Source organism: Felis catus, chromosome B4 (assembly GCF_018350175.1).
Source record: "Felis catus isolate Fca126 chromosome B4, F.catus_Fca126_mat1.0, whole genome shotgun sequence".
Lineage (NCBI taxonomy): Eukaryota > Metazoa > Chordata > Mammalia > Carnivora > Felidae > Felis > Felis catus.
The window spans coordinates 5294515-5316478 of record NC_058374.1 but is presented as its reverse complement, the minus strand read 5'-3'; the positions used below and the strand labels follow the sequence as shown (position 1 = coordinate 5316478).

At 52.2% G+C, this 21964-nt stretch overlaps 1 protein-coding gene and 1 long non-coding RNA gene across 4 annotated transcripts; one reads left to right on the top strand and one right to left on the bottom strand.

The window, feature by feature from the left end:
- The first annotated feature begins 226 nt into the window (after positions 1-226).
- Positions 227-21570, top strand: ASB13 (ankyrin repeat and SOCS box containing 13). The gene is made up of 6 exons (XM_023256293.2): positions 227-377; positions 8144-8331; positions 9331-9481; positions 11549-11683; positions 17467-17658; positions 19353-21570. Exons 1-6 carry the CDS (start codon positions 335-337, stop codon positions 19478-19480), a joined length of 837 nt encoding a protein of 278 aa, XP_023112061.1. The 5' UTR covers positions 227-334; the 3' UTR covers positions 19481-21570.
- On the bottom strand, positions 9101-11604 carry LOC123386425. Of its 3 annotated transcripts, none has more exons than XR_006600264.1 (3): positions 11468-11599; positions 10445-10577; positions 9101-9852 (listed from the first exon to the last, which is right to left on the bottom strand). It is a non-coding gene; the product is annotated as an uncharacterized LOC123386425 (long non-coding RNA). The 3 variants fall into 3 exon arrangements; XR_006600265.1 differs by lacking the exon at positions 11468-11599 and adding an exon at positions 11093-11455; XR_006600263.1 differs by lacking the exon at positions 10445-10577 and having other exon boundaries at positions 11468-11604.
- Positions 21571-21964: the final 394 nt, after the last annotated feature.

The window sequence follows — 21964 nt, the reverse complement described above, 5'->3', positions numbered from 1 at the left end:
GCGCGCCTGCTGGGTTCTCCCGAACCTAAGCGATTCAGGTGACAGACAGGGGGAGCGTCCCCGCTCCGGCAGGAAGCCCGACTCGGCGTCCCAAGGGCGGAGCGGCCCTGGGGCGCCGAGGAGGCTGCAGCCGAAGCCGGGCCGGGAGCACCAGCGGGGCGCGCACTGACTACCCGACGCCAGGCCGCGGCGGAACTACAACTCCCGTGGTCCCTCGGGAGGACGCCGCGCCCCGTAGGCCCGCCCAGCCGGCGGAGCCCCGCCCAGGTCGCGGGCGCCCGAGCCGCCGGGGTTTGCGGGCGGGCGCGCGGCGGCGAGCGGGCGGGCGTGCGGCATGGAGCCTCGCGCGGCGGACGGCTGCTACCTGGGCGACGTGGGTACGTGCGGGCGCGGGCGGCATGGGTGCTGGGGGCGCGGGGACCGCGGGGCTGTTCCCGGCCGGACAGGTGCGTCGGAGGACGCCGGCAGGGACGTTTCGGTGGGCCCAGGTTGGAGCGCCGCCGAGTCCTTACGGGGAGCGAGGTCGGTAACCCCAAGCATCTCAGGCGCTCTCTGCGTCCGGCGTCTTGGCCCCGGTCAGCGTTGTGACGCGCCAGTCGCGGGACTTCCCAACCGCAGACCCATCGGCGCACCTTGGGGAAGGCGCAGGGAGGGGTGGGCATGGTCATCCCCAAGTTCAGAGCACCCAGAGTTGCCTCTGCGGGACCGCTCCTAGGGCAACCCCGCAGAGCCCGGTGTGGGAGCCGGAACATCTTCCAGGGGCCCTGTGGGAAGGTCGTGTCGCACTGTCATTAGCATCCTACAGGTCTATCCGGCTGTGACCGAAGGCGTGTGCCCCAGAAGGAAGATAATGCCCTTGTGACAGGTCACCCCATGTTTAAAAAAAAAAAAAAGCCATCTCGGTTCTTCCTACCATTCAGGCTACGGGAGAATAAAATGGATCCGAGGGCAAAGGGACATTCTGTGGGGAAGGAGACTTCCCTACGAAGTAAATACTACAGCAGATGAAGTGACCCGAGAAAGCACTTAGAAAGCCTGGAAGCAAAAAACCAAAACCAACCAACCAAACAAAACTAAAGTACTTTTACACTGGTGAAAACAGTGCCAATAAAAGTGAGACATCTTAAGGGTAAATTTGGCGTAAGGGGACTTGAAGTCACAGCAAGGCAGATATTTGAACGGATCCTGGAAAATAGCCACCTTGAACATGATCAAAGACATTTAGTAAACATCTGGTTTTACTTGGCATTCCACCGCAGGCAGGTGCAAGACTTTGACCCTTCCAGTGCATCTGTGTTTGGTTCAGTTAAAATAAGCAAAGAATGGCTAACCAGGGCCACGTGGACACGTTTTCATGTTTTTGTTCAGGGAGAATCTTCAATAGCGCAGCCTTCACTTTTCTGAGCATAGTTTAAGGAATCTTTAAGAGAAGAGCTTGCTCAGCCAATGGATTTTACAGCTTCTGGGGTTCATGGATATTTTTGACTGCCATTGTTTATTTCCTCTAAAAATAGGTTCCTGACATTTTCATTCTCAGCATTAAACGGATAAGCTGAATGTATTGAATCCAGAACACCGCTATCCCAGCAGAAGCAATGGCCCACTGTAGGGACTATAACCCATTTTAACTTTCTGATCTGAAATTGTAGATGTGTGGTATATATACTTCAAAGCACGTAGATTTTTCCTTTTTTTTTTTTTTTTTTAATAGAACGCCTCACAGAGGTAAAGATTATACTTATTAAGGCCGTATTGTAAAGCTCTGCAGAGAATTTAGGGCAAGCCACCTCCTAAGTGAATCCTATATTTATAACTTAGCCAATGTAATACAGGTTGTTACGGACCCAAGGGCAAGCATCCTTTTGCGAAGTGGAAAAAGTGATCCTATGTTCAGGATCTGTACTCAAGAGCTGTATTCGAGAGGCTGGCAGACAATGATAAAAGGGTACCTTAAGGATTTGAGGTTCTAAGCAAGGTGAGCTGGATTTTTTTCTGTCATCCTTAGCCGTGAACTCTAAACACAGCTCGCTGCCATCTGGGGGGATCGCTGCCATCTGGTCAGCTGGAGAGAGAAAGGAGAGACGGTTTCTGGGACCACGATAAGAGCCTGGTGCTGCTTAGGTTATGTGCCAGTGCTGGTCACAAGCCCAGAGGCAGCTGCAATACGCTTATTATTGATAATTTAGAGGTACGGTGGAGTTCACACAGCTAGAAAGAGGCAAGGCTGAGGTTTAAACCCAGGCGGGGCTTTCCTGGGTTGCTGGTTTTATGCTAAAAGGCTCACACCCTTCACGTCAAGTACATTCATCTGTAATCGGTTTGTAGGGCTACTTGGACTGCTGGGCTGGGTGGATAAGCCGCGTCCTGCTGTGGGTTTCTCAGGGGACATGGAAAGCTTTTACTACCTACCTCCCGTCTCCACTTGTTACTATATGGCCTTTCCCGCCGTGAGACATGCGTCTGCCTGTGGGGTCCACGATCAGAAGCACAGCTTGGTCTGCATCCCCGTGCCTGGGAACCTACACAGGCACCCCTTGGAAATATTTGGGGTTCAGTTCCAGACCACCACAGCAAGTGGATGTTGCAATAGAATCACATGAATTTTGGGGGGTTCCCAGTGCATGTAAAAGTTATGTTTACACTGGCCTGTCGAGTATGCGATCCTCTGAAAACATACCTTAACTGTAAAAGTGCTTTAGTGCGAAGAATGCTAACTGTCATCTGATCGTCTTGCTGGTGGAGGGTCCTGCCTCGATGGTGATGGCTGCTGATTTAGCAGGGTGGTGGAAGTTGGGGTGGCTGTGGCAGTTTCTTAAGATAACAACGAACTTGGCCGCGTTGCTGGACTCTTGCCTTCACAAACTTTTTCTGGAGCATGTGATGCTGTTTGATAGCACTTTATCCCCAGAAGTTCTTTCAAAATTGGAGTCAGTCTTCTCAAACCTTGCTGCTGCCTTGTCAGCGGAGTTTATGTTATATTCTAAATCCTTTGCTGTCATTTCAACAGTCTTCACCAGGAGTAGATTCCATCTCGAGAAACCACTTTCTTTGCTCCTCCGTGAGAAGCAACTTCTTTTCCGTTCAAGTTTTGTCAGGAGATTACAGCATTATTCCACTTTACGGTCCCACTTCTGATTCTGGTCTGCTCTCTCTTTCCATCTCATCTGCAGTGACTCCCTCCACTGAGGTCATGAGCCCCTCAAAGTCATCCACGAGGGCTGGAACCAACGTCTCCCAGCTCCTGTTATCCTGTGAATGTTGATATTTTGGCCTCTTCCCATGAATTATGAAAGTTCTTAATGGCATCTGGAGTGGTGAATCCTTTCCAGAAGGTTTTCAGTTTTCTTTGCCCAGATCCATCAGAGGAATCACTATGGTAGCTATAGCCTTATGGAATGTATTTCTTAAATAATAAGACTTGAAAGCTGAAATGACTCCTTGATCCATGGGCTGCAGAATGATGTCGTGTTAGCAGGTATGGAACCATGAATCTCGTTCATCTCCATCGGAGCTCTTGGGTGACCAGGCACATTATTAATGAATATTTTGGAAGGAATCTTTTTCCAAGGAGTAAGTCTCAACAGTGGGCCTAAAGTAGTCAGTAAACCATGTTGCAAACATATGTGCTGTCACCTGGGCTTTGTCGTTCCATTTATAGAGCCCAGGTAGAGTAGGTGTAGCCTAATTCTTAAGGGCCTTGGGATTTTTGAAATGGTCAGCGAGCACTGGCTTCAACTGAAAGTCACCAGCTTCATTAACCCCAGCAAGAGAGTCAGGCTGACTTCTCTCTAGCTATGAAAGTCCTAGATGGCGTCTTCTTCCAATAGAAGGAGGTTTCATCTCCACCGATCATCTGTTTGGCATAGCCACCTTCGTTAATTTTCTTAGCTACATCTTCTGGATAGCCTGCTGCAGCTTTGACATCAGCACTTGCTGCATCATCCTGTGCCTCCATGTTTTAGAGCTGTCCTCTTTCCTCAGACCTCACAAACCAACCTCTGCCAGCCTCCAGTTTTTCTTATACAGCTTCCTCACCTTTCAGCCTCCATGGAATTGAGGAGAGGTGGGGCCTCGCCCTAGGTTAGGCTCTGGCTTAAGGGAATGTTGTGGCTGCTTTGATCTTCTGTCCAGACCATCTGAACTTTCTCCAGATCAGCTGTAAGTCGGTTTCATTTTCTTATCATCCACGTGTTCGCTGGAGTAGCACTTTTAATTTTCTTCAAGAAAATTTTGCATTCACACCTTGGCTGTTGGGGTCAAGAAGCCTAGCTTTCAGCCCGTCTTCGCCTCCGACATGCCTCCCTTACCGAACTTAATCATTTCTAGCTTTTGATTTAAAGTGAGGGATGTAGGACTCTTCCCTTCACTTGAAGACCCAGAGGCCATCGTAGGGTTATTGGTCGCAATTTCAGTGTGGTGGTCTTAGGGAATAGGGAGGCTGGGGAAAAGAGCTGGTTGGTGGAGAAGTTGGAACACAATGTTTGTCGATTAAGTTCACCATCTTACGTGGGCACGGTTCATGGCATCCTGAAACATCACTATACTAACAAAGATTATTAGTCACAGATCACCATGACAGATGTAGTGAAGTTTGAAATATTGCAAGAATTAGCAAAGCATGACAGACACAAAGTGAGCAAACGCTGCTGGAAAAATTGCAACACAGGATTGCCACAAGCCTTCATTTCGGAAAGAAACACAATTATCCGCAAAGTGCAAGAAATGGAAGGTGCACTGGTTTTCCTGAGCTGCATTTCCCTTTTTTGCTATATGATCGAGGGCCTCGCCCTGCCCTCCTCTTTTGAAGGTTGCAACTCCTCGTCCTACCTGTGGGGTTTTGCTTCTTCCAGTGTGACTCTGGAATGATAGCCACTTTTCACTAACCCCCAAGACAGGTGTGCCCATGCCTGGTAGTCACTGCTAAACAAACATACTGGGGGGTTGCCTTCTTGAAGTGGTAAATAGAAAGTTCCACAAGCTTGGCTTTTATATTTTGTGAGAATCAAATCTTTGAGTTTCAGCTCTCCTTTTGCCCCATCCTCCACCCCCCGCCACTCATGCGATCAAGTCCCCATTTCATGGGGTCACAGGCTCTTTGGCTAGCGGACAAGACAGGTAGGCACGATGGGGGAGGAGGGGTATTATAAATAGACCGCATTTACTGAGCACTTTGTGCCAGTCCCCACACTAGGTGCGTTCACTCACTATAATCTACTGAATTTTCATAACCCACCAATGAATAAACTATTATCATCATCCCCATGTACAGGTGAAGAGACAGTCAAGGGAAGCTACGTCCCACAGGAGCTGATAAGTGGCTGAGCCAAGTTTCAGATGTAGCAGAGCTTAGTCCCCATGCTGTCCCTGTGCTGTCCTTGCCACGGGCTGGTGGGGACAGGGAGGCAGGCTGACGGGACACAGACGAGATGCTAACCCAGGGTGGGTAGGGGCAGAGGTGGGGCAAGTCCTCCTGGAAGAAATAAGCACTGGATTGCAGCGTGGAGAGGTACAAGCAGAACTCATCCAGGGTGAGTGGGAAAAGGTAGGAGTGAGGTGAGGAGATGGGGGGAGAAAAGGGCCTTCATTCAGAGGGAGAGGTATTGTCTAAAGCAGTGGTTCTCAAAGTGCAGTCCCCAGACCACAGCGTCAACATCAGCATCATGTGGGAACTTATTAGAGACGCAGATTCTCAGGCACCAAGACCTGCTGACTCTGGGGTGGGGCTCAGCAGTCCATTCTCATAGCCCCCAGGTGACACTGTTGGATGCTCAGGTGTGAGGGCCACTGGTTAAAGGGATCAGGAGGTCAGAACACTTTTTGTATAGCCAAAGGGAGTGATGGGGAGGGGTGAGCCAGTGTAGGAGAGAGAATTTTACTCCATTTTGGGATCAGAGCAGTGCCTTGATCAGTTACAGGTTTGTTGAATGTATACATTGAGGTTGGAATGAATGTAAAAATAGTTTTAGTTTGAGATGAATAAAAATGAGGATAATCTACCAAACTCATGAGAGGAGAGTCCCAGTAGCACTTGAAGGACTTTTATAGCCGTAAACATTCATATTAAGAGGAAACAGCTCAAATCAATATCCTTCCACTTTAAGACACCGGAAATAGAAAACTAGAGCTGAAGGAGGTAGAAGGGAAAAAATAATAAAGATTAGACAGGACATCCATGAAAACTGGAGCTGAAGGAGGTAGAAGGGGAAAAACAAAGATTAGACAGGACATCTGTGAAATAGGGAATAGAAAAAACAACACAGAAAGCCAACAAAACCAAAAGTTCTCTGGAAAGAGCAATGAAATCGACAAACCTCAAGGAAAAAGATGCAGATCACGAAGATCAAGGAGGAAAGGGATGACGTTACTCTGGCCTTTCTAGAAACGAGGACCACAGAGGGACAGTGTGAACGGTGGCGTGTCAGTCTGCCAGGGCTGCTGTGACAAAATGCCACTGGGTGGCCTACACAGTGCACGTTCGTTTTCTCACAGCTCTGGAGGTTGGAAGTCCAAGATCGGGGGCTCAGCCGGGCTGGTTTTTGCGGAGGCCTCTCCACCCCTTGGCTTACAGATGGCCACTTTCTAACTGTGTCCTCACATGGCCCTTCCTCTGTTCAGCCCATCCCAGGTATCTGTGTCCTAATCTCCCCTCATGAAGACTCCACTTAGATGGGTTTAGGGCCGGCTCTAATGACCTCACCTTGACTTCATTACTTCTGAAACCGTGCAGACTCCAAGCGCAGTCACATTCAGAGGTATATAGGGTTCAGGCTTTGCTTACGAATTTTGGGGACAAAATTCAGTCCATAACCAATTGTAGGCCAACAGATTAGAGGATGTACGCGAAGTGGAGAGATTCCAATAAAGACACAAACTACCAAAATTGGCAAAAAATAGACACCAAAACTGACTCAAAAAAAAATAGAAACTCTGAATAGACCTGTAGCAAATGAAGATGTGGAATTAGGAATTAAAGCTTATAGCAAAGGAAAGCCCAGACCCAGAGATCTTCCCAGATGAACTTGACCCAACATTTAAAGATTCGATACCAGTGCTTTCCAATTTTTGGAAGAGACAATAATTTCCTGACTCATTCTATGGAGCCGGAAAAACCAGATAAAAACATCAATCATAAGACAACTGACTTACGAGTGTAGCTATAAGAGTCCTGAGAACACTAGCAAACCAAACATGCTATGGCATCATGACCAAGGGGGTTTATGCCAGAAATACATAGTTGGCTTAACATCTGAGAGTCCGTTAATGTACTAACCACTTCCACAATTAAGGAACGCCGGCAGGAGCACTGCACTAGATGCAGAAAAAGCATTGAACAAAAATCCAACGCCATCTGGTGATTAGAAACAACAACAACAACTAGAAAGGGAGGTGAATGTCCTCCACCTGATAAAGGCCACCTGTGAAAAAGTCACAGCTAAGCTCATCCCTGACGTGAAAGTCGACGAATAAGGCCGGGACGTGCTCTTACCGCTTCTGTTCAGCATCGAGCTGGAAGTCCGAGCCAGGGCAGTGAGGCCGGAAAGAGAAGAGGCATCCAGATTGGAAAGGAGGTGGTGAAACTACTTCTGTTAGCAGGTGACACGATTTTACATGTACAAAGTCCTGAGGAACCTGTTAAAGTGGATTAAAGGTGGTCCCCACTTTCAAGGCACTCCCGGGCAAGGATGGGGTGGAGAGGGCATCAAGCTGTAAATGAGGGTGTGCGCGCGAGTGTCGTGGAAGAAGGGGAGACTTCACACGGGTGCAGGTACGGCAAGTGACAGGAGATTCTAACGGGAGATTCTCCTGTCTGCAGAGGGGGGGATCCCAGGCGGAGAGGCAGGTGTGGAAGGGCGGTGGGCACGGAGCAGCTACAGGTGGCACCGGAGAGGGGTCAGTGGGGGGGTAGGGCTCAAAGAGGTGAGCGGGGCCCAGGTCGCCACCCCCGACAGGCCGTGCCAATGAGTATGACCTCCACGCTCCGGCAGTGGGGATGACCCGAGCATTTTGAGGAGCGTTTCGGCCAACTCCGTGATCCTGCATCGGGTGCTGGGTTTCATGAAGCGTCCTTGCGACACTGCCATGGTCTCCTGACCTGGGTACACGTGTCCCCGGGTCTCAGCACTGGGTCTGCCTTCCTTTCCAGGTTTCTGGGTGGAGCGCACCCCTGTGCACGAGGCCGCCCAGCGTGGCGAGACCCTGCAGCTGCAGCAGCTGATTGAGAGCGGGGCCTGTGTCAACCAGGTCACCGTGGACTCCATCACGCCCCTGCACGCGGCCAGCCTGCAGGGCCAGGCACAGTGTGTTCAGCTGCTGCTGGCCGCCGGGGCCCAGGTGAGGGGCCCTTCAGGACAGACCCCGGGGACGGGAATGGATGGAGCGCGTAGGGAGGGAGGGGAAATACTAAGAGGCTCGGGATTCGAGTTGCAAATGCACAGAAAGTAGAGAAACCACAGGGGAGGGGAAGGAAGCCTCCAGCGTGGGGTGTAATGGAGGCCAACAGAGGAGCCGGCTCTGGGGCAGCAGTGGTCACGGCTGGGCTGCCGGGAGGGCACGGGTGGCCAAAGAGCGGGCGGTTCTAGTTTCTCGCGAGGGAGACGTCTGTGAGGGCTGGAGGCCGTGGCCGAAGAGCCACTGCCTGGGTCCAAGAGCAGGATTCTAAGCGCAAGATCGGGATCTGCTTCCCTGCGCACCTGCTCCTGCTTGCGGGCTGGCTTGAGCCTCCAGCCGTCGCCGTGGGCAGAATCGCTGGGCGGAGGGCAGCGGCAGCCGCGGGCCAGGAGCCCGGAGCGTGGGCTGCAGCCTCCGGGCCGAACGCACCCAGGAGCTTGGCTGTGAGGGCGCTCCCACAGGAAGCGGACCGAGCGGTCGCGCGTACCCACGCAGCAGCTGAAGTCTGAGCACAGCCCGCCAGCCTGGGGGTCGGCTTTCCCCTCCGGGTCATTTCCCGGCTAGAGGGGGCACGATAAGCAGCTCCGGGCAGCCCTAAGCCGGAATTAAAACGCCCTTTTTACATCCTGCCTTCGTCACCTTGCAGTCTTGGGGGGGAGGGGGGCCTAGGGGAGGGGTAGGAGGTGGCAGGAGTGAGGCTCAGTTGACCCTGTCCCAAGAGAAGAGCCCGGAAAAGGGCCCCTCCCGCACTTGGCGGGCTCAGAGGCGCTGCCAGCCCGTCTCCCTTTGTCCTTGAACGCCCTTGCCCGGGACGGCACCTTGGCACACGCTGCAAAACTGCTAATAAGGGACTTTGCAGAGATGAATGTGTGTCAGGATGAGGAAGCGAGTCGTGTGGGCTTCTCCCCTCCACCCTGACACTCGTTTCTTCCTCCCCACCAGGTGGACGCCCGCAACATCGACGGCAGCACGCCCCTCTGCGATGCCTGTGCCTCCGGCAGCATCGAGTGTGTGAAGCTCTTGCTCTCCTACGGGGCCAAGGTCAACCCCCCCCTGTACACGGCGTCCCCGTTGCACGAGGCCTGCATGAGCGGTGAGTCTGCGCCAGCAAAGCGAGCATTGTAGCTGAAGCCGTCAGCCGGCCGAGCAACCCCCCCCCCCCCCCCGCATTCTGTTTCTGGAGCTCGGGTACCCAGCCGTGGAAATCCTCAGCTCTTCCTCCTGCAGACCCTTCCCCGCCAGGAGCAGGGGCCATGGTTTCTAGGGTAGGATTCTACTTCTTAGCTGGGTCTCCAGTGCCTTTCAGATACTAACGCTGGAAATCAGCCTACCCTGTGATGGCTCACTTGGTCTTCACCGTCTTCTGCCCTGTGGACCCCTGTTGTATTTTGAGGAGACCCAGCACGGGCCGAGGACAGGGCGCTCATCCTGGGGGCTCGGGGAACAGGTGGGATTTCAGCTGCCCTGCAAGAAGGAGTAGGTTTCAGAGGAAGAGGAAGGCCACTCCAAGCGAGAGAAAGTGACTTGTCCAGGCTCATTGGACTGGAAGCTCCCAGGAGAGGGGTGACAGAGAAGACGAAATTTAGGGCGAGACCGGCAGGTGGGAAATCTTTAAATGACACACTAAGGAGTTTGGATTCTACTCTTCTGAGCAAAGTTTGCAAACTTGTGGCCAATATTTTGATTGGCCGACACAGTGCCGGCCAGTGTTATGTTCGGGTGTGGGTGCGTGTCCTTTCGTGGCTCCACTCAGAGCCATCATTCTCTGCTGAGATGCCACTTGCACTCAAGTCAAGAGCAGTTCCAAGGGCACTTTATGAAACCCAGGACCCTGCGTAGGATCACAGAGTTGGTCCCAGCGCTCCTCAAAATCCTTGGGTCATCCTCACTGCTGGACAGGCCTACCAGTCATACTCGTTGGCCTGTCGGGGGTGGCGACCTGGGACCTGCTCACCTCTTTGAGCCCTCCCCCACCACCGACCCCTCTCCAGTGCCACCTGTAGCTGCTCCGTGCCCAACGCCCTTCCACACCTGCCTCTCTGCCTGGGATCCCCACCTCTGCAGTCTGGAGCGCCGGGACGGGAGGATCTCCCGTTAGAGGTTACATGCTCCACCTGGTCTGTAGAGTCCTCTCAATGCTCTGGGCTGATAAGGGTCTGGAATTTTCTCTGGTCATTACTTTGTCTTTCCTGGTAGAGGGGGATGGGGAGACTGTTATAAATTTCTGTCCCGCTATTAGGCAGATGGGGAGGGGGGCAGAGAGCTTTTCTTATATCTGCCATATAATTGCCTTAAGCTCAAAATAATCCTTATGCTAAAGAAGCAGATTTTGGGGGTGGCGTAGCTGCTGCTCTTCCATAGAGGAGTGATGGGGCTGGGGTATCCTGATGTGGAGAGAGGAGTTGGAGCCCAGGCAGGGTGGATTCATTTAGAAACCTTTAGGGGAAGAGTCAGCAGGATTTAGTATGGGGGAGAGGACTACGCAGTGGTCCAGACATCCCCAAGAGAGTGGCCAGCAGAGGGCTGTAGGGAAGAGGCTGGATTTCAGGGCCACAGGTGGAAAACTTGGCCGCTGCTGACGATGAAGCACGAATAAGTGAGGAGAGAGGATGGAGCCTGGGACAGAATGAACCTCCACCCAAACCCAGTTAAAGATGCCGGGAAAGAGGCAGAAAAACACCTGCCAGGGAGAAGGCTGGGGTACCTCCGAGGTCAGGAAGCTTCGGGAAGCTCCTCCAGGGGGCTCGGACTTGGGCTGCCGGCAGCTTCAGCTTATCTCCTCCAGGCCTGGTGCTCCCGACGCCGCTTAGGAGACCCCGGAGGTGGGGAGCACCTTCCTTCCTGCTGAGGAGCCGGGTCTGGCTGCTCAGAGGTGCTGTTTCCAAACCTGCTGCTCTCCCACGAGAGGCTCACCTGTGCCCTCTGTCCCTCATGCCGCCAGGCCGGGCCGGGGGAACCGTGCACGCCCAGAAAGCACAACGTTCTGGCTCCGCCAGGCAACTCGGGGTTGTGACCCGCTTTCAGTTAGGGTGCGGCTCTGGTTCCCCGTTCTCCCCCAGCAGCCAGGCGTGGGGCTTACCTGTTCAGCTGTGCTTCTCTCAGGCTTATTTCAGATGTGTATGCTCATTAACGGTCCCCATCCTTTTCCGCTTGCTTTAAGGAAGTTCCGAATGCGTGAGGCTTCTTATTGACGTGGGGGCCAATCTGGAAGCACACGACTGCCACTTCGGGACCCCTCTTCACGTCGCCTGTGCCCGGGAGCATCTGGACTGCGTCAAAGTGCTGCTTAACGCAGGTGTGCTGGCGCCTGCTGCCGCTGGCGTGTCGGTATTTATGCGGCGCAGGCGTGGTGGGTTTACACCCGTGGTGCTCGATGTGGGGTGTTGCATTTATATGTGTGCTCCTCAGTGCAGCTGTGTTGTGTTTACTCCTGCTCTTCAGGGCAGGTGTGCAAGTCCATTGGCTTTTATGGCTGCTCTCCTCAGGGCAGGTGTGTCCTGTTTCTGCCTGCCCTGCTCGGTGCAGGGGTGTTGGTGATCGTATCCGCCCTGCTCGGGACAGGTGTTCTGTTTACCTGCACCGTGCGCTGGCCGAGCGCTGGGCGGTGGACTCAGACCAGGTTGGAAGTTGGCTCTCCCTCTTGCCAGCCGAGACCGTGGGCCTCAGTTTCTGTATCTATACAACTGGAAAAGGAAACCTTATTTTGGAGGGTTGTCAGAAGGATTTGTGATCACGTTTCTGCAGGGCCTGATGCTGAGTGAATGCTAATCATTATTTTTGGTGGCCTCGGGACCATTCCCAATACCTGCCTAATTCGATCGCCATCTAAATTTTTTTTAATGTTTATTTGTTATTGAGTGAGATAGAGTGTGAGTGGGGGAGGGGCAGAGAGAGAGAGCGGGAGACACAGAATCCGAAGCAGGCTCCAGGCTCCGAGCTGTCAGCACAGGGCTCGAACCCACGGACTGTGAGATCATGACCTGAGCGAAGGTCAGACGCTCAACCAACTAAGCCATCCAGGCGCCCCGGGTGCCTTCTAAATCAGAAAGAGATGGGGATCCGAGGGAAATGGAGCTGGCAGCATGTGGAATCCAGATCCTTGTCGGGTGTTCAAAAAAGGATAGGGAGGCTCCCAGGGTGAAAAATAAAAAACAAGATGGAAAACAACCCAGTCAAGTGGAGGTTGGCTTCGGGACCTGTCTACCACAGGAGTTTGCAAATGTAGCCAAACTGGGTATTGGGAAGGAGTTTTCATTATGAACCCAACTTAAATATTTTGTTGGAAAATTTTAGCTCAGCCATGCTGGGTGCAACTTAGGATAAAAAAACAAAACTGGTCGGGAATAGAAAGCTTACCAGTTCTCTCCGGAGGATGGTCGTTTGAGCTTAGGTTGTATGTACTTTTCTATTTGTGGGTCTTGCTCACTTTAATGTGCACTTTTAAGTCTTTTGAGCAAAAAGGATTCATTTTGTATAAGGTTTGCCATTGGGGTCGTTTTTATTTATATATTAAAAAAATTTTTTTAATGTTTATTTATTTTTGAGAGAGAGAGAGAAAGAGAGGGTGAGCAGGGGAGGGGCAGAGAGAGAGAGGGAGACAGAATCTGAAACAGGCTCCAGGCTCTGAGCTGTCAGTACGGAGCCTGACGCGGGGCTCGAACTCATGAACTGTGAGATCATGACCTGAGCCAAAGTCGGCTGCTTAACCGACTGTTTTTTACTTTTTATATAGTAACGTTTTTACTTTTTATATAGTGAAAGAATGTCTAGATGAGAAGCAGCCCTAGATCTTCCGGCCAATTCACTCAGCTTTTCTGTCAGCCTAGGGTACCTGCCGGGCATTACTGCCGAACTTTTGAAATAGTTTTCTGGTCCACAGCCATCTGCAGAGCGCGTGGTACCTGTGTGCTCAGTACACCTCAGCGCCCGTCCTTTTTTCCTTCCTCTCCTTGTGGCTCTAGGGGGAAGGATAAGACTAGGGGTTGGAACCCCAACATCCTTTCTGCACAAAGTCCTAACTTAATGGAAATGGTTCCTCATGTGTAAGCAATGGAAAACCCACTGTAGGGGCTGCGGGGACCAGAAGGAGGCAGCTTTCGAGGCCAGTTTGCCCTGAGGGTCAGCAAGATCATCGAGCCCTCACTTTCCTTGAAATTTGGAGGTCTCCTGTCCAAAGTGTTCACTTGATCCTATGCCTGGGGCCCCTAACGGGGTTAAAATGGCTGCTTCAGGGTCGGGCTGAAATCCAAATACTTTTGCTCAGGAGGCTTCTGGAGGCTTCTGGTAGCTTTCTGAGAAGAGTGAAAAACCACTTGTCCAGATGCCTGCCTAACCCTTCCCTCTTGTGTCCAAGAGGAACCTGTGCCCAAATTGGAACCTGGGTCCAAACCGAATCCAGGCCCTTCTTCCAGACTCAGCCGAATTCTGATTGGGTGGGGCCCAGATTATTTGAACCAATTACTGGGGCTGGGGAGAGGGATTAGCCAATCAGGACCCACACCCAAGGCTGGAGCCTAGGTCATCCCACCCCCACCCTAATAGCACGGCCGCCACTGCAGGCTGTCAGCGCGGCCGGGCTGGCTGGTCAGAGTGGGAGGGCGGCTGTGGGGTTCACGCCGGTCTCAAGCAGGGGTTCCCCGGATGTGACAGTGGTGGCCGCCACCACCAGGCCGTCAGCTCTGGGCTTGACTGCAGCTCTCCTGTGACAGCTCCATCTCCCTAGATCAAATGGATTCTTTTCAAAGAAAACGTTTTCAGCTACAGGAAACCTCAAGCATACAGAAAAAGTAGGGAGGGCAGCACATGGGTTCCTCTTAAAGTAGCCATTCTTCACGTTGGGGGGGGGGGGGGAAGGCCCCTTGGAAAGCTCAGTGGAAGCGGCATCTCTGGAAAGCAGGTGCCCCCCGACCCACGGGGTGGGCACCGGATGGCCCAGCTGCAGGTTGGTTGTGCAGAGGAGGAGGAGGGGGAGGGTGAAGGTGCAGCGTGGGGAAGTAATAGCGACGCTTAACAGCTGCCACAGCATTTAGCTCCGCAGGAAGTGGTCAGAAGGAGTGACGGGTGTTACAGGGCCAGGTACTGAGCTGCTTGGCTTTAATGTCCCTGAACGGCTCCCTCCCCCTCTTTCCCTCTCCCTGTCTCCTCCAACCCCCTCTCTCCTCCTCCCCCTCCTCTCCCTCCCTCTCCCCCTTTCTCCCCTTCCTCTCTTTCCCTCTCTTTCTCCCCCTCCCATCCCTCTTCTCCCCTCCCCCTCCCTCCTCCTAGCCTCTTCCCCTCCCTCTTCCCCTCTCCCTCCCTCCTCCTCCCCCTCCCTCCTCCTCCCCCCTACCCCATCCCTCTTTCTCCCTTTCCCCCTGCCCCCCTCCCTCTCTCTCTTTCTCAGTTCAAGGCACATTATCATCATCAGTTCCCACGAAGCCACCTTCTTCCCCTTCCCTCTTTCCTCTACCCTGCCCCCCAGCCCCCATTCTAACGTGTATGTGTATGTGCTTCATCTGTGTTTTTGTAAGACACTCATTACGGGTTGGGGCATGTATTTTTAATCGACCTAAGTGGTGCTGTGTTACAGAGTTTGCCTTTTTGCTGTTTTTTGTCCTGCTCTGTAGTCTCAAGCCCCCCCACCCCCATGTACTCTGTTTGCCCAGGGGTGTGGCTCCCCAGCTGCAGAGCATGCCGGACCCCTCCTAGTCTCCCCGTCCAAGGGAGCCCAGCGCACGGTGTAAAAAGGTCCTGTTGTGTACCTTGGTATGCCACCTGGTGGAAAGAGTCACCTTCCGAGGCGAGGCCTGGAATCGTGAGAAGCCCTAGTAAGCGGGATGGAAGGGAGGTGTGAGTTGTACAGCCACCCCTAGCCATAGTGTTCTCCTTGACCTTGAGAGGAGCTTGACCGCCTGGGCCCCCTTCTCTCTTGCTATAAGTAGAGACAGTCTCTTTCCTCCCCACTTGGCAAGATTATTGTGACAATTAATGACCTGCGAGACAGCTACCTGCACTTCAGATCGTTAGACTTTACAGTTTATTTTTCGTTGCAAGTTTGCGTCTAGCGTCCAGACCTGCCTTTGCTTTATGACCACGGAACTATGCGAATCTGTATTCTACCGGGCAGGTGTTGGAAGAGCGCCCTCAGGTGGTGGAGCGGGTGCACGGTGCGGGGATGTTTTTGAACGGATTGCTCTTTAGTACTATTTTTACCATGCATAGCTGTTGAATTAAATAGCTAGGTAATGTAGTCTTCTAACTGAGGGATTTTTTTTTTTTTTTCCCCGGACCTGACTTGGGAGTTTGGGCTGTGGGCATTGGAGAGCATTACTTGTGTTGTCTCATTGCGGTGCTTGGGGATTGAAACTATTTTAAGTCAGAAATCCGAATTACCCACTATTTTCAGTGGGACAGGAAATCTGATAGCCTTACACCCTTATTTCCTATTTTGGGCCTCTAAATTTATCATTACATGGAGACAGGCTGGTGATATGATTTCTTTAAACCCCACTTTGCTGATATTTTGTGACTGTGACTTGAATCTATTTTGGGGGGATAGCTTCAGTGATGCTGGACTATTTGCTTGGCTTCTTTAAAATTCTTTTCTTCTGGCCACCTGGGTGGCTCAGTTGGTTAAGCGTCTGACTTTGGCTCAGGCCATGATCTCCATTTGTGAGTTTGAGCCTCACATTGGGCTCTGTGCTGACAGTTGGGAGGCTGGAGCCTGTTTCGGATCCTCTGTCCTACTTTCTCTGTGTTCCTGCTCATGCTGTCCCCAGAATAAATAAATATTTAATAAAATAAAATAAAATGCTTTTCTCCTACCCCCTTTCTCTTGTAACCTCCTTATCCATTCGGTACAGACTTCAAAGAAGTTGGTTTTTTCTTAGAAAAAAAAAAAAAATTCCAAGGCTGTAGGAGATCCCCTTGCATAGAATTGGTGGTGGCCGTGCCCTAAGAATGACGCCTTACACAAATCATAGTTTTAGCAAAATCTTTACTTTTTAATGCATCTAAAACTACTGTAATTAGCTACTACTTGTTCACCTCTTTCTGGGTGTCTACTATTGTCCCCAAAACAGATGGATTCACAAGGAGACACCTCATCTCTTACCTGAACTGGTGGACAATGTTTGGGGAACATTACCTGTTTTCTCTTTGAGCTTCTCTTTTGTGAAAGATGTTTATGTTTAAGGACTCTTCATTCATTCATGCAGCACACGTTGTTAGCGCCCCTGCCCTGCGCCCGTCGTGCGCGTGTGGGAACCATCAGAGAGCCTCAGGACCAGTGGGGATGGAGTGCATAGGGTCTTAGAACTGCTTCTGACTCAGGGGAGTTTTCTGTTTTATTTTTCTTCTTTTTGCTTCTGTTTCCAGTTATATTACTTTCTTACCGCGATCTGTGTTTAGCTCTCTTGCCGTAAGAAAAAACGTTAATTACCGCATTTGGATCTTGAAAATGATTTTGAGTGGGGCGCCTGGGTGGCTCAGTCAGTTAAGTGTCCAACTCTGGACTTCGGCTCAGTCATGAGCTCACGGTTCGTGGGATGGAGTCCCTGAGTCTGGCTCTGCACTAACGGCATGGAGCCTGCTTGAGATTCTCTTTTACTCTCTCTCTGCCCTCCCCTCCTTGTGCATGCACTCTCGCTCAAAATTCTTTTTTAGTGTTTATTCATTTTTGAGAGAGAGAGAGAGCAAGCACAATCGGGAGAGGAGCAGAGAGAGAGAGAGGGAGACCCAGAATCTGAAGCAGGCTCCAGGCTCTGAGCTGTCAGCACAGAGCCCGATGCAGGGCTCGAACCCATGAAGCAGGAGATCATGGCCTGAGCTGGAGTCAGATGTTCAATCAACTGAGCCCCCCGGGCACACCTCTCTCTGAAAATAAATAATAAACAAATATTAAGAAAAAGAAGACAGGTGGAAGGCTCCATGGTCTTGTAGACAAAAAGATTTTGAAAAGGCTGTGGCAGAGCCTGTCTGGATTTTCTCTCCTGCGGGATCGCTTCTGTGCACTGTGCTGAACGAGAAGGTACCTGTCGGGGTTTCTCCTGGCTGCGCGTACCCTCCTCGGTGATACCGTTCCTCGCTTTGGATCTGCAGGGGCCAATGTGAATGCAGCGAAGCTTCACGAGACAGCCCTGCATCATGCAGCCAAGGTGAAGAACGTCGACCTCATTGAGATGCTCGTCGAGTTCGGAGGCAACATCTATGCGCGAGACAACCGGGGCAAGAAGCCGTCTGACTACACGTGGAGTAGCAGCGCACCCGCCAAGCGCCTCGAGTTCTACGAAAGTGAGTAGAACTCACTTTCCTGTTGTTGTTGTTTGAGTGGTGCTTGCTTGTTTGGAATTGCACGAGTCCGCTGTGCAGGAAACTTTGTCCCAGATGGTCTGTCCAGCCCTGTACAAGGCAGTCAGCTGTCCCGATCCCTGTGAGCAGCCCTTGCTCACCCTTCAGGGGACAAGGGGCAAGTGATCGGGAAAAAGGACAAGACTTCTCTGGGTACAGATTTTTAAATGAGTTCACACCGCCTTATAACCACATGAGGCTTTCAAACACCTCTTGCTTATGGGGTGGGGGGGGGGTGAATGATTTATTCAAATTTTTGTCGGCCCCACCCAACCAAACTCCAAAAGAATTTAGAGGCAAATACCATCCACATCTGTCAAATGTTTCCTGGAAGACAGTTTTCCTGCATCCAAATAATCTGGAGATAAAGGAACATGGGAAAATGAATTTCTCCAGGACTTGTTTTTTCTCTCTCAAAGAACTTATTTCATGAATCTGCAGAAGTTGAGAATATTGTGTTTGGCTTATTTATATTTTTATCAAGCAGATATTTGCATCAAACATGGGGGTTTTTTAAATATTTTTTTTAAGTTTATTTATTTTGAGAGAGAGCGAGCGGAGGGGAGGGGCAGAGTGAGGGGGAAAGAGAGAGAATCCCACGTAGGCTCCACTGCTCAGCGTGGAACCCAGTGTGGGGCTTGATCTCATGACCGTGAGATCATGACCTGAGCCGAAATCAAGAGTCGGACACTTAATGGGCTGAGCCATCCAGGCACCCCTCTACTTGGTTGTAAAGAATCGAATTGTTCTAGGGGCACCTGGGTGGCTCAGTCCATTAAGCGGACTTCAGCTCAGGTCCTGACTTCAGCTCAGGTCATGATCTCACAGTCCGTGGGCTCGAGCCCCACATCAGGCTCCGGGCTGACAGCTCAGAGCCTGGAGCCTGCTTCTTATTCTGTCCCCCTCTCTCCCTACCCCTCCCCTGCTTGCACACACATTCTCTCTCTCTTTCTCTTTCAAAAATAAACATGAAAAAGATTTTTAAAAAATTAAAAAAAAAGAATCAAATCGTTCTAAAAGGCCGTTGTGAGGCCAGACTCTGCACATGTTCTGGCACCTCAGCTCCAGGGGCCTCCAGGTACTTTCCATCTTTGGCCCTGGTTTGCTGGCCTCCTAGCGGAGGCTTCGTCTCTGGTCCTGAAGGCCGGGCCCTCAGCACTGGGATGTGCGTGCGCAGACGGTGTCAGCCGGAGCAGTTTTGTGACGCGTGTCACTTCTCGTCGGGCGCCTTGGCCCTGCCGCACACGGTGCCGAGAGCCTGGACCCACAGGAGCTGGCGGCCAGGCCCCTGCCCAGCACTAGCCCTCGCCCTGGCCCTCATTTGTCCGCAAGTTTGAGAAACGAGCCTAGTAGCCTTAGATTAGTCCTTGGCTGACAAATCTGTGTGTCAACTTACGACTTTACAGAAAAGAGGAAAAACCTCCCCAGAATCCCGCAAAACGAAACCCCAGCGCACATCACCCGTATCCCATTTCCTGATCTTCCTTCCTAGGTCCCGTCCGTCCGTCCGTCCTGGTAGCCATCCAGGGAAAGCATGCAGGGCTGGCCTATTTCCGGTTCCACCTCGGTATTTGCTAAGTTGAAGGATGTTATGCTGTTTCTTAGGCTGACCTCATGTGCTTCCTGTTCCCTTTCAGAAACCCCTCTGTCCCTGGCACAGCTCTGCAGGGTGAGCTTGCGGAAGGCCACTGGCGTCCGAGGACTGGAGAAAATCAGCAAGTTGAACATCCCTCCCCGGCTCATCGATTACCTTTCCTACAACTGAGCTGCAGGCGCGCGAGGCAGGAGCCGGCTGGGGGCCCTCTCCGAGCCCAGCGCTGGGCCGCTCGGCCCTGCCTCGTCTGCGGCCGTTCCACTGCTGTAGATAGAGCAACGCTCCCGGGGGCCGTGCCGGCTGGCCTGCTTTGTCTTCTCTGCAGACTCCCGGACAGTGTTGCCAAGGCACTGAGAAGGCCCTGCCTGGTCCCGGCCGTCCGGCGCTCTCAGGAAGGGCTCTGCAGGGAGCGCAGGGGAGGGCCGGGTGGGGCCGGGCACCGGGGTGGCCCTGGGCATCCGGAGGGAGGAGCCTGAGCTACGGAGGTCAGGGTCAGTCCCGACCCTGTGGCCTGGGACAGCTGCTTTGGTGATATGCTGCCGCTCGGATGCTCTTTTCTGGAGCTGCGGTTGGCACTTTCCAGGGCCCACCTGTGCCCAGGTGCACCCGTCACTCAGGGGGCTCTACACGGATCTTGGTCGGGGAAGGGCTCGGGCCATTTATTCCCCACAACCAGCACAGTGCTTCTTGGGACCTTTTCAGGCCCCAACTCTGAAAAAGCTTATGTGGGGATAAGACGCTTACAGAGCATATATAGGCTGTAGCGCTTGGGTGCTGTCAGTGGATCTCTACGACAGGTGACGTGTTCCAGGAGTTGTTCCCGGCACGGAGCGCCAGCCGACTTTAGGGATGAGGTGTCCTCTGTTCCTGCTGTTGCCAACTGAAACCTCCTACCCTGAATTTTGCTCACTCCTTTGAAGCTCTGAAGTCGGTAGAAGAGGTCGCTAGCGCCCAGCGGGTATTCACAACCACCGATTCGTGCATTTTGCAGCCACTTACGGGACATCTGTTACGTTTCAGGAGTTGTTGGAGCGCTTTGAACCAGGTGGGAATCAGGCTCCCTGTCCAGGGCAGTGAAGGAATCTGTTCCTGTAGTGCTAGAAACAACGAATTCCACACTGTAGGCAGGAGGTGAACTCACTGATACTCGGATTGCATTTGTCTAAGATTGTCTCCTAATTGAAAAACCAAAACCGGGGAGTTAAACTAGAGGACAGTTGTAAAATTAGCTCAGGTGTATCTAGTTTCTGAGGGAACGGGGAAGGCACCCTCCTGTGAGTCATGCCGGAAGCCGGAAGCCGGCGTCCCCAGAAAGGGCAATGTCGCCAGGTGCTTCCAGGAAGGCCTGCCGAACAGAAGGAGCCTGGATTTCTGGGCTGCATGACCGACCGGCGGGGTCTCTTCACGGTTCCTCAGTGGGGCCCACATCTGGGGAGAGTTTCACGGCTGCCGCAGGTATTTTCTGTCTGGGCTGAGCTGAGAATGAGCCATTCCCGTTCCGTTAGAGTCTGAGATCCGAGTTGGGGGTAAATCCGTGTTTTTGCATGTGCCAGTAACGACAGCGACAAACAAAGCACCGGGATCTGCCCGGGCATCTCTGGAACAGAAGCTTGCCCCTAGCAGTGAATGCTGACGACACTTCCTCACGCGGCACACCGAGTGCAGGATCAGACCCCGCACCCACGGCTCAATAAAAATCGTCTGAGTCCATCCTTACATCCCCGTGGCCCTTGCGTCGGGAGCGGAAACACGGGACGGGCTTTGCCCTGTCGAGAGGGGCTGCTGCCGTCTTCTCGTGTTTTGGAAGGTCATGTGATGGGGCCCTGCCGCCCCCCAGATTCATTCCCTTCTGCCTCTCCTTGTCTCCTCATGCTGATGTACCGCCCTCAGGTGGGGACACGCTGCCCCGGGGGATCAGATGACTAAGATTTTAGGGCCTCCTGTCCCTCCCCCACTCCCCCGCCCCCGGCTTTATTGAGATGTAATCGACATGGAACCCACCCAAACCCTTAGTAGGGCTGTGACCGCAGATGCATCTCTGCCCCTCGGAGCCCCGGCCTCCCCCACTGCAGCAGAAGGAGGGAGGCTGACTTCGATCATTAGAAGGACATCGGTGACCAACTCCTCAATCTTACACATTTGAAAGTGGGTCCCCGACACCCTCCTATGTTCTTGTGAAGCTGAAAAATAAGGTGATTAAAAGATGCCTTGAAAAGTATAAAGTGCTCCCCAAACATAAAAGTTACATGTTTCTGTCGGTACTGTGGTTTTGTTGATGTCTGTAGACTTTACAGCCGTGTAAATGATTCTCTTCTGACCCTGGGATGGTCCTGACTTATTTCAAGATAGTCCTGACTTAGGATGGTCCGGACTTATTTCACAGATCAGAAAGAGCGCTCAGTTTACATCTTATTTTTTATATATATATATATATATATATATATATATATATATATATATTTTAAGAGTATTTATTTTGAGAGATGCAGAGACAGCACAAGTGGGAGAGGGGCAGAGAAAGTGAGAGAGAATCCCAAGTAGGTTCTCGCTGCCAGCACAGAGCCCAACATGGGGCTCAAACTCACGAAGCCATGAGATCATGACCTGAGCCCAAACCAAGAGTCAGACTTAACTGACTGAGGCACCCAGGTGCCC